The sequence below is a fragment of the Oncorhynchus tshawytscha genome, linkage group LG18, assembly GCF_018296145.1.
Source record: "Oncorhynchus tshawytscha isolate Ot180627B linkage group LG18, Otsh_v2.0, whole genome shotgun sequence".
Lineage (NCBI taxonomy): Eukaryota > Metazoa > Chordata > Actinopteri > Salmoniformes > Salmonidae > Oncorhynchus > Oncorhynchus tshawytscha.
In genome coordinates this window covers 3,711,267-3,724,020 of record NC_056446.1, presented here as the reverse complement: position 1 = coordinate 3,724,020, position 12,754 = coordinate 3,711,267, and the positions used below count along the sequence as shown (strand labels likewise).

The window sequence follows — 12,754 nt, the reverse complement described above, 5'->3', positions numbered from 1 at the left end:
AGGCCTCTCTCATCTTCTTAAGTGGGAGAACTTGCGCAATTGGTGGCTGACTAAATACTTTTTTGCCCCACTGTATATGCAGTTATCTTAGCCAGCCAGCCTAACATTAGCTATATAGCCAACTAGCTATGGTCAGCGAGCTGGAGCCCAACTACCGGAGACCAGTTAGAACCCGATTAACAAAACCAAACTAAAACATGACTGCAGAACAAAAGAGTAGACACAGATTGATGGCCGGGAAAATCCCCCAAATCCAAAATAGATTCCAGATGTCAGTCAGCTAGTGCGCTAGCAGTAAGCCACGGTTGTAAAAGTTACAAAACTCCCATAGTCTACTTCACAGAGAATTTGCTGAAAAGTAGTGATGAGGAAACAAAGATTCCTGAAGCATTGAAGCTTTCCAGGCAATTGTGTCAAAAATAGGTTCATTACTCAAGGCTTTGAGAAACATAGAATTTATAACAGCCACATAGATGACATCCCACACCTTAGCAGCATAGCCTTTATGTCATTATTATAGATGCCGTCCCACACCGTAGCAGCATAGCCTTTATATCATTATTATAGATGACATCACACACCGTAGCACATAGCAGCATAGCTTTCATGTCATTATTATAGATGACATTCCACACCTTAGCATGTAGAAGCATAGCCTTTATGTCATTATTATAGATGACGTCCCACACCGTAGCACGTGCGCAGCACTGCCTTTATGTCATCTACTTTAACCACTGGCCATGTTCGAGAGCATCAAATCCATGCTGCATTGTGGGTAAATGGTCACTGGCTGACTGATTTATAATTAATAATGAGTAGTTATTTATGATGTAAGATGATTTGTAGATCAGTCAGTTGGCAGACGCCTGCAGTGTCGAACAAGTCCAATACCAAACCAATCTGGTGGTTGATCAACGAAATGAAGCTTCAGACGTCATTGATCACGTGCTGCTGATAAAGTGATACAGGCATCAGCACACTGCTTTGAAGTATACTGCTTAGCGACGCATGCCTCGTTGCTCCGGTATCAAAAGTAACATCCTTACTGGCAAGAAGGCACCGGAGCCTACCGTTCTAATGCGTTCCCACCTGATATCACAACCACTCAGTATATGAAAGCATGGGGTGTAGCTAACTTTTGCAAGCTTGAGCTAGCATACAAACTCCGTAGTACAGAGTAGATCCTCCATATTACGTTGAGAACTAGTGCATTAGTAGTTTAGCAGATATCTGGAAATAAGTGAATAAATATGAAATAATGGAAAAACATAACTGTTTGTGCTTATAGGTAACCATATCGTTACTACAACTCCGTTACTAAGTCTTTAACCACACTGTATTGTTACTCTGGTGAGAAAAAACTCATGCTTCCTACACTTTAACTTGTCTGAAGATAAAATAAACATGTTACTCAACTGCGTTACTAACTCCAGTCAGCAGATGACCATGTGCGACTTTAAGGCAATGATGCTAGTGTGACGTGTATTCTAGTGGACGGAACGCTTCTTTCAACAGCAGCAACACTTTGTCAGCCACCTCGGTAGCTTGCTAGACAAAATAGCCGAACCAATAAAGCTCTTTAGACACTTTCGTGTATATTAGCCACTGTGTTTTAAACCCAATTCTGTCGTCTAGTTAGTTATCCGATTTCATTTCATATTTACGGTGTTGCTGCTGTTAGTCAACTAGCGAGCTGGTTAAGTTAGCATTAGCCTAGCTAGCTAACATCTCCGACCATGAACTCACTAAGGTTCTCTCCTCCTGCTACAGAAGAGGAGGTCTACTGGACGGAGAAAGGTCTTTGGTTGAACGTTGTTGTGAAAGAAGAGGAGGAAGAAGAGGATGTCGCAGTAAAACAAGTAGAGGGTGAGACTGTTACGGTGAAAGAAGAAGAGAAAGACGTTTCAGTGAAAGAAGAGGAGGACGCGTTCAGAGTGAAAGAGGAGGATGGGGAGATGACTGTCACATGCAAAAAGGAGGAAACTAGATTTCTGGTCCCTGTTTCTCAAACGCATCTTAAGGCATCCAATGGTTCTAATGATGAATTTAGCCGTAAGATGTTTTTGAGAAACCGGGCCCAGATTAACACTAGTAAGTACTGTCTTAATTAAATACAGAGGCACAAACTGCAGTTGTTTAACTGATGTGTGGTTGGTTGATTGATGTGTGGGTTTTTAAAGGGGAAACCTAGCTTTTAAACAGCAACAAAATGGCTGCCCAGAGTCTTGGTTTGCTAAACAGTTGAAGGATGGGGGCTGGAGAAATGTAACGTAACAGTTATAAGCTGTTGGCTTGAGAGTCGCTGGATCCAGGTTTGAGTTAAGCTCAGGGCTACTCCCTGAATTCACTACACTGTGAATACAAGGACTGGCCATCCATGATGTCAAAATGATAATTTAACCAGGTTTCTAGGCCATATAGTATATTCTAGAATTCAGCCATGATGTCACAATGATAGTTTAACCAGGTTTCTAGGATATATAGTATATTGTAGAATTCATCCATGATGTCACAATGATAGTTTAACCAGGTTTCTAGGATGTATAGTATATTATAGAATTCATCAATGATGTCATAATGATAGTTTAACCAGGTTTCTAGGATATATAGTATATTCTAGAATTCATCCATGGTGTCATAATGATAGTTTAACCAGGTTTCTAGGATATATATATATATATATACTGCTCAAAAAAATAAAGGGAACACTTAAACAACACAATGTAACTCCAAGTCAATCACACTTCTATGAAATCAAACTGTCCACTTAGGAAGTAACACTGATTTACAATAAATTTCACATGCTGTTGTGCAAATGGAATAGACAACAGGTGGAAATTATAGGCAATTAGCAAGACACCCCCAATAAAGGAGTGGTTCTGCAGGTGATAACCACAGACCACTTCTCAGTTCCTATGCTTCCTGGCTGATGTTTTGGTCACTTTTGAATGCTGGCGGTGCTTTCACTCTAGTGGTAGCATGAGACGGAGTCTACAACCCACACAAGTGGCTCAGGTAGTGCAGCTCATCCAGGATGGCACATCAATGCGAGCTGTGGCAAGAAGGTTTGCTGTGTCTGTCAGTGTAGTGTCCATACCATGGAGGCGCTACCAGGAGACAGGCCAGTACATCGGAGACTTGGAAGAGGCCGTAGGAGGGCAACAACCCAGCAGCAGGACCGCTGCCTCCGCCTTTGTGCAAGGAGGAGCAATGTGTCTGCTCAAACGGTCAGAAACAGACTCCGTGAGGGTGGTATGAGAGCCCGACGTCCACAGGTGGGGGTTGTGCTTACAGCCCAACACCGTGCAGGACGTTTGGCATTTGCCAGATAACACCAAGATTGGCAAATTCGCCACTGTGCTCTTCACAGATGAAAGCAGGTTCACACTGAGCACATGTGACAGTCTGGAGACGCCGTGGAGAACATTCTGCTGCCTGCAACATCCTCCAGCATGACCGGTTTGGCGGTGGGTCAGTCATGGTGTGGGGTGGCATTTCTTTGGGGGGCCGCACAGCCCTCCATGTGCTCGCCAGAGGTAGCCTGACTGCCATTAGGTACCGAGATGAGATCCTCAGACCCCTTGTGAGACCAGATGCTGGTGCGGTTGGCCCTGGGTTCCACCTAATGCAAGACAATGCTAGACCTCATGTGGCTGGAGTGTGCCAGCAGTTCCTGCAAGAGGAAGGCATTGATGCTATGGACTGGCCCGCCCGTTCCCCAGGCCTGAATCCAATTGAGCACATCTGGGACATCATGTCTCGCTCTATCCACCAACGCCACGTTGCACCACAGACTGTCCAGGAGTTGGCAGATGCTTTAGTCCAGGTCTGGGAGGAGATCCCTCAGGAGACCATCCGCCACCTCATCAGGAGCATGCCCAGGCATTGTAGGGAGGTCATACAGGCACGTGGAGGCCACACACTACTGAGCCTCATTTGGACTTGTTTTAAGGACATTACATCAACGTTGGATCAGCCTGTAGTGTGGTTTTCCACTTTAATTTTGAGTGTGACTCCAAATCCGGACCTCCATGGGTTGATCAATTTGATTTCCATTGATCATTTTTGTGTGATTTTGTTGTCAGCACATTCAACTATGTAAAGAAAAAAGTATTTAATAAGAATATTTCATTCATTCAGATCTAGGATGTGTTATTTTAGTGTTCCCTTTATTTTTTTGAGCAAGTTTGAGCAGTGTGTGTGTGTGTGTGTGTGTGTGTGTGTGTGTGTGTGTGTGTGTGTGTATATATATATGTATATATGTATATATATACACACACACACACACATGCCCTTACATTAAAGGCAAGACATACCTAGATTCAATTACATTCATGAATTGGTTTGAAACCCTCCTCAAAGTTGGTGCCTTGACGGATTTGTAAAAAATGGTTTGTCATGAAACACAATTTTTTAAATTTATTTAAATGTAACCTTTATTTAACTAGGCAAGTCAGTTAAGAGCAAATTCTTATTTACAATGACTGCCTACACCGGATGACGCTGGGCCAATTGTTTCGCCGCCCTATGGAACTCTCAATCACGGCCGGTTACCCCTCACAACCTGGTTTCTTCCTAGGTCTGGCCTTTCTAGGGAGTTTTTCCTAGCCACCATGCTTCTACTCCTGCATTGCTTGCTGTTGGGGTTTTAGGCTGGGTTTCTGTACAACACTTTGAGATATCAGCTGATGTAAGCTTTATAAATACATTTTATTTGATACTTTAAGCATGCTGTTTGATTGAATAATTAAGACACACAAATGACTCGAAGTCATAACTAGAGGGTTCCGGTCATCAATATAACCTAACTAGAAGGAAACCCCACCCCCCTCCTCCCGCTGCCTGACTTCGTAAATTCTGCCGTTTTGCTCCTGAAGTTTTCAGTAATAGATTACAGCAGCAGTCCGCAACCTTTTCCAGTTGGAGTGCCAATTTATCTGACCATTTCTACCAATCTGTGTGCCAGTTATGATTTTCATATGCACATTTTCGGGGAACAGTTTAATTTAATTTATAATAGTATCTCAAAATTATTTTCTGTGACTAAGCTACATTCTATCTAAATCTAAAGGAAAATTATACAACTTTTTAAAAGTAACTTTTATTGCCATTGCCAACTATGTAAAAATAGCATACATAAAGCCAACAAATAAACATTGCAGCCAGCAGGTAGAAAATATCCTGATAAAAATAAATATCCTCAAAATCACATTGGCTGCGAATGACCTGTCTACAACGAACTGGAAACATTGTATCAACTACCAACTGGGTCAGCCCGAAAGGAGATAGCAACATTGTATAAAATATTCTGTGCCCTCAGTTTCCCGCGCCAGTGATTTCGAGACAGACACAGCTGTCGGCTATTTGTGCAAAGAATAAGAAGTAATCAGGTATTTTATGACATTTCCACTGGATCAGAGCAATACATTTTCCCCTTTCAATGCTGAGTGGTTATCAAAAGGGTGAGAGCTGAAAATATTTTACTAAAATACTTTGAGGAACTATTGTCCGGTAGACTAATCCTACTTCTATATGGGTAATCAGGTGTGTGTCCTTACTCAACACAGGAGGGTTTCAAACAAAAAACAATGAATAAATTGACAAAACTGACGAATCTTGCGGGGTCAAATCAAATGTTATTGGTCACAGATGTTAATGCAAGTGTAGAGAAATGCTTGTGCTTCTAGTTCTGACAATGCAGTAATATCTAACAAGTAATCTAACAAATTCACATCAACTACCGTATACACACAAATGTAAGGAATATGTACATATAAATATATGGATGAGCAATGGCCGTGCGTCATATGCAAGATGCAGAAATGGTATAGAATACAGTATATACATATGAGGTGAGTAATGTAGGATACAGTATATCACAAAAGTGAGTACACCCCTCACATTTTTGTAAATATTTGAGTATATCTTTTCATGTGACAAAACTGAATAAATGTCACTTTGCTAGAATGTAAAGTAGTGAGTGTACAGCTTGTATAACAGTGTACATTTGCTGTCCCCTCAAAATAACTCAACACACAGCCATTAATGTCCAAACCGCTGCCAACAAAAGTGAGTACAACCCTAAGTGAAAATGTCCAAATTGGGCCCAAAGTGTCAATATTTTGTGTGGCCACCATAATTTTCCAGCACTGCCTTAACCCTCTTGGGCATGGAGTTCACCAGAGCTTCACAGGTTGCCACTGGAGTCCTCTTCCACTCCTCCATGACGACATCACGGAGCTGGTGGATGTTAGAGACCTTGCACTCCTCCACCTTCCGTTTGAGGATGCCCCACATATGCTCAATCGGGTTTAGATCTGGAGACATGCTTGGCCAGTCCATCACCTTTACCCTCAGCTTCTTTAGCAAGGCAGTGGTCACCTTGGAGGTGTGTTTGGGGTCGTTATCATGTTGGAATACTGCCCTGCGGCCCAGTCTCTGAAGGGAGGGGATCATGCTCTGCTTCAGTATGTCACAGTACATGTTGGCATTCATGGTTCCCTCAATGAACTGTAGCTTCCCAGTGCCGGCAGCACTCATGCAGCCCCAGACCATGACACTCCCACCACCATGCTTGACTGTAGGCAAGACACACTTGTCTTTGTACTCCTCACCTGGTTACCACCACACACGCTTGACACCATCTGAACCAAGTAAGTTTATCTTGGTCTCATCAGACCACAGGACATAGTTTCAGTAATCCATGTCGTTAGTCTGCTTGTCTTCAGCAAACTGTTTGCGGGCTTTCTTGTGCATCATCTTGAGAAGAGGCTTCCTTCTGGGACGACAGCCATGCAGACCAATTTAATGCAGTGTACGGCTTATGGTCTGAGCACTGACAGGCTGACCCCCCCCACCCCTTCAACCTCTGCAGCAATGCTGGCAGCACTCATACATTTGAGTTAGTCTGTGATGTGTACGCCGAGGAACTTAAAACTTTCCACCTTCTCCACTACTGTCCCGTGGATGGGAGGGTGCTCCCTCTGCAGTTTCCTGAAGTCCACGATCATCTCCTTTGTTTTGTTGCCGTTGAGTGAGAGTTTAATTTCCTGACACCAGACTCCGAGGGCCCTCGCCTCTTCCCTGTAGGCTGTCTCGTCGTTGTTGGTAATCAAGCCAACCACTGTAGCATTGTATGCAAAGTTGATGATTGAGTTGGAGACGTGCATGGCCACGCAGACATTGGAGTGGGTCTAGGGTATCGGGTAGGGTGGAGGTGATATGTTCCTTGACTAGTCTCTCAAAGCACTTCATGATGACGGAAGTGAGTGCAATGGGGCGATAGTCATTTAGTTCTTAGCTTTCTTGGGAACAGGAATAATGGTTGCCATCTTGAAGCATGTGGGGACAGCAGACTGGGATAGGGATTGATTGAATATGTCTGTAAACACACCAGCCAGTTGGTCTGTGAATGCTCTGAGGACATGGCGAGGGATGCCGTCTGGGCCGGCAGCCTTGCGAGGGTTGACACGTTTAAATGTTTTAAGTCAGCCACGGAGAAGGAGAGCCCACAGTCTATGGTAGCGGGCCATGTCGGTAGCACTGTTTTGTCGACAAAGCAAGCAAAGAAGTTGTTTAATTTGTGTGGTAGCAAGACGTCAATGTCTGTGACGGGGCTGGTTTTCTTTTTGTAATCAGTGATTGACGGTAGACCCTGCCACATACGTCTCATGTTCGAGCCGTTGAATTGAGACTACTTTGTCCCTATACTTTGCTTGTTTGACGCTTTGCTTGTTTGGCGCTTTGATTGTTTGATTGCCTTGTGGAGGGAATAGCTGCAGTGTTTGTATTCGGTCATATTTCCGGTTGCCTTGCCATGGTTAAAAGCGGTGGTTTGCGCTCTCAGTTTTGCGCAAATGCTGCCATCAATCCACGGTTTCTGATTAGGAAACGTTTTAATAGTCACCGTGGGTACGACATCTCTGATGCACTTGCTAATAAACTCACTCACCGAGTCAGCGTATACATCAATGTTGTTGTCCGATGCTATCCGGAACATATCCCAGTCCACGTGATCGAAGCAATCTTGAAGCGTGGAATCCGATTGGTCAGACCAGCGTTGAATAGACCTGAGTATGGGCGTTTCCTGTTTTAGTTTCTGTCTATAGGCTGAGATCAACAAGATGGAGTCATGGTCAGATTTTCCGACGGCAGGTCGGGGGAAGACTTTCTATGCATCGCGGAAGTTAGAGGAGCAGTGATCCAGAATGCTAGCAGCTCGAGTCGCGCAGTTCATATGATGATAGGATTTAGGAACGCTTGTTCTCAGGTTAACTTTGTTAAAATCCCCAGCTACAATAAATGCAGCCTCGAGATGTATGGTTTCCAGTTTACATAGAGTCCAGTGAAGTTCTTTCAGGGCTGACAACGTATCTGCTTGGGAGGGATATACACGGCTGTGACTGTAATCGAATAGAATTCTCTTGGAAGATAATGCGGTCGGCATTTGTTTGCAAGGAATTCAAGGTCCGGTGAACAAAAGGACTTGAGTTCCTGTATGTTGTTATGATTACACCACAAGTCGTTAATCATAAGGCATACACCCCCTCCCTTCTTGCCAGAGAAATGTTTGTTTCTGTTGGCGCAATGCATGAAGAAACCGGGTGGCTGTACCAACTCTGACAACGTATCCCGAGTGAGCCATGTTTCCGTGAAACAGAATGTTACAATCTCTGATGTCTCTCTGGAAGGCAACTCGTGCCCTACTTTCGTCCACCTTGTTGTCTAGAGATAGGACATTGGCGAATAATATGCTCTGAATCGGTGGATGGTGTGCTCACCTTCTGAGTCTGACCAGTGGGCCGCTCCGTCTGCCTCTCCTGCGATAATAATACATAAAACAACAAATAACTGCATAGTTTAAGGACCTGAAGCGAGGCGACCATCTCTGTCAGCCCCATCTTGCATGGTCTGGGTGGTCTGCTGGGTGGTCTGCCAGGGGCTGTTTCATTTAGTGTCCGTTTGATTCTATTTCCCCATAGTATGTTATACCAATGTTGAGCGACTGAAGGGGAGTGTAACTTTATGACTATAATTGCTGTTCCCCGAAGGAGGGAAACGAGGTACAACATCTGTTTGGCCCCACCCCTTCCTGGGTCATGGAAGAGCGGTATTAAATTTAAGGAATAAGTCCATACCACACCCTCATCCACCTGTGGAAGGTGGGGCTTCCAGCGAGGTGCGGATTTAATCGTATGTTGTACCTAGTTTCCCTCCTTCAGGGAACAGTAGTTATAGTCATAACGTTACGCTTGTCATATGATGAACTTCAACTTAAATACGGGATCTTGCTGTCGGACAGTTTTTTTTGTATTCTGAAATGCACTCGAACTATAACATTTAGTGGCTTCTTTTGTTACGCTGGGAAAACAGTTTTCGTGGGCACAGAAATCCTAAATCATTTCAGTTTGCTAAATCCAATGGTTTTAACTTAGTCATAAGTTGATTGACAACACCCAAATGGATACTGTAATTAACGTGGTTCTTCAATAATTACACATCATTCTTAATACTGTAGCTGTTTAGTTAGTCACGTGTTCAACTATCATCAGCTGATCCAGGAAATTGTTTTCTGAATGCCAGTCAAATGGCAAACAACACGACATTTGTTGTTAGGTGAAATTATGGGTCCTACAGTAGGTCTATGTTATTGTTAGGTGAAGTTATGGGCCAATTTGGCAAACACTTAGTTTACAAACCCTCATTATCAGGCTGGTGGCAAAGCTAGCTAAAGAGCATTTTACTGGTTGAAATGTTCTTTTAAGTAAAAAGCAGTTGATTTGCGAGGATGACACAAACATTATATTAAGCAGAACATTCAAACGAGCCTTACAATTATAATCCAAAGTAGTGTGAAATGTACTCATAAGCAACCTGGAAATGGAGGTTACTCCCCTGAGTTTTCCCCTATTCATATTCAGAATACATTGTGAAAAACAAATATTTTTGCTCACCATTTTTTGCTCCAGGCAGATATACTACATCCATAACTATCGGTTTCCTCATTAGCAGGAAGGAGTTTCTACAACCAAATTGCATGTGCATCGCCCTCGTGCCGCAATTTTATTTGACACAGAAAGGGGCCTATATTGGAGACCAAAAGTCGTCTGGCACACTGCTTAGAGTTTCAACAACATGAATAACTTATTTCTAGCCTACAATCATCGATGTTACTACTAAAATATGACTTTTCCTGCTCATTTTAAGACAAATAATTTGTACATTCATTATAGACGTCAATTGTTGTACAACATCATGGCTACGCTGTTGGCATCACCTTTTACAGTGGATTTCCGCTGTTGTGGGCCTTTAACCATCTGTCTGACTTGTTGTTCACACAGGAGAGAGACTTGACTATCGTGGATCCTCTGGGGAGCCTCAACAACCTCATGATGCTGAAGAGGCAGAGAAGAGTCTCTCCAAATCAGAACACCTCAAGAAACACCTGCAGAGATCCACAGGGAAGAGAACTCACTGCTGCTCTGACTGTGGGAAGAGATTCACCTCCTCATCAGGCATTAAAATTCATCAGAGGATCCACACAGGAGAGAAATCTTTTAGCTGTGATCAATGTGGGATGAGTTTTACTCGTTCAACCAGCCTGATATCACACCAGAGAACACACACAGGAGAGAAACCTTATAGCTGTGATCAATGTAGGAAGAGTTTTACTACATCTAGCTATCTAATTGTACACCAGAGAACACACACAGGAGAGAAACCTTATAGCTGTGGTCAATGTGGGAAGAGTTTTGGTCAATCTAGCTATCTGACAGTGCACCAGAGAATACACACAGGAGAAAAACCCTATAGCTGTGGTCACTGTGGGAAGAGTTTTACTGATTCTAGCAATCTGACTCTACACCAGAGAACTCACACAGGAGAGAAACCTTATAGCTGTGGTCATTGTGGGAAGAGTTTTGGTCAGTCTAGCGATCTGACAGTGCACCAGAGAACACACACAGGAGAGAAACCTTATAGCTGTGATCAATGTGGGAAGAGTTTTACTGCATCTAGCAATCTGACTCTACACCAGAGAACGCACACAGGAGAGAAACCTTATAGCTGTGGTCATTGTGGGAAGAGTTTTGGTCAATCTAGTGATCTGACAGTGCACCAGAGAACACACACAGGAGAGAAACCTTATAGCTGTGATCAATGTGGGAAGAGTTTTGGTCGATCTGGGCAGCTGACTGTACACAAGAGAACACACACATGAGGGAAACCTCTTAGCTGTGATCAGAGATCTTTAATCAGATCATCTTTGATCATATCAGAAAGTACATGCATGAAGGAGTTGTTTCATGATATCAGTGAATTAATGTCACAATGTAGAATGTTTTAACATTGTAGAAGGAGTATTTTAATGATGTCACAATATAGAACCCTAAACGTTTGCCCCCTGTTCTATTGATTTCAACATGATATGGATATTAGCCTCAGGGGAATAATCCAGGCTCTGAATTGAAATACTACTATTTATGTGACTTAACAAAAAGTGGCTAACAAAAAAAGGGTTGCGTTACACTTACCACGTTGGCCACCCACTTGAATCAAAATGTAGCTAGCTGTTTTTTACAAATTGTCCTCTAACCAGTGATGTACACATTATTCCCAGATTCCATGTAGTTTTTGAGCTGTTAGTTTTAACAGGACGTGCAACCTCATCTCCCTCCTCTCGCACAAATGATTTTAACATGATATCGATGAGTGATGACAAATAAGTGTTGCGTTCCTTTGTTTAGTGACCCCTACATTTAAATGCATCACTCCAAAATGTAGCTGACTCTTTCATGTTTGTTTTTTTGTTTCTTGCGTTAGTTTCCTGATTTCCCAATTAATCGATATCAGTGATTTATTGCTACTTGTCAAAACAAGTGTTTTTGGTGCTTGTGCAGTTTACAAGGAGCTTGCTTAAAAAATACAAGTAATATGATTATTGTGGCAGATGTTGTGTGTGTAAATAGCACATTTTACGTTTAGGTTTTGAATATATCTCAAACTGTTTATGCATTTTGTTTATTGATTTGGACACGTTCAAACGGTGTTTTGACATTGGGGCTATACCACCTAGCAAAATGTAATTGAAAATAAGACTATGCCCGATGTCCAATATTCGGTTCGGTTGTAGTTGAAAGTAAAAGATGAAAAGATGATTTTTGTCAGTGACTTGAAATGAATTTCAACGTACTTTCAGCCTATACACATGGACACAGTGTAAAAAATTTGTCTGTAATCAATTTTATTAACAACCCTACATCACTCCAGTATTTCTTGACAACATTCAAATGCTAATTGTCTTTATTCCACTACTGAAGAAGCATGACTCAAATCACCTGTTTCAAATATTCAGCCTGACAAAAATTTACATTTTTATTATTCCATGCCTCACCATTAAGTGAATTATAGCCAATACATATTAACAAAGGGGTGTACATTTGGCTTTGATATTTCAAATTTACAATTCATGTAACATTTAATCATGATTATTTATGCAACCAACAGACTGAGAGCTCTTGAAGCTAGTGAGTTTTTCAAAAAACATTTTTTGTGTTGTTTTTAATTGTTGACAGCCATATTGTAGAATGTGAATCATTGTAGTTGATTATAATGTGAAATGGAAGTTGTTTTCTGTTGGCGGTGAGCAAACATGTCCAACAAAAATATAGGATATATTTGTTGTCTTAAGGGGGAGGTGTTGCAGGATTTGGTTTTTGCATTTATGTTTTGAGGTTGGAAGTTAGCACGTATAGCT

The 12,754-nt window shown here is 42.3% G+C and overlaps 1 protein-coding gene across 1 annotated transcript; it reads left to right on the top strand.

Annotated features, from left to right (window-relative positions):
* The first annotated feature begins 1,450 nt into the window (after positions 1–1,450).
* On the top strand, positions 1,451–12,550 carry LOC121839958 (zinc finger protein 664-like). The gene is made up of 2 exons (XM_042300595.1): positions 1,451–2,091; positions 10,341–12,550. Exons 1-2 carry the CDS (start codon positions 1,737–1,739, stop codon positions 11,216–11,218), a joined length of 1,233 nt encoding a protein of 410 aa, XP_042156529.1. The 5' UTR covers positions 1,451–1,736; the 3' UTR covers positions 11,219–12,550.
* Positions 12,551–12,754: the final 204 nt, after the last annotated feature.

Excerpts from the sequence above, each read along its gene's own strand:
- LOC121839958 (XM_042300595.1), top strand. The coding sequence starts at position 1,737 with ATGAACTCACTAAGGTTCTCTCCTCCTGCTACAGAAGAGGAGGTCTAC. Across the intron at positions 2,092-10,340 it reads CCGGGCCCAGATTAACACTA|GAGAGAGACTTGACTATCGT; the intron begins GTAAGTACTGTC and ends TTGTTCACACAG.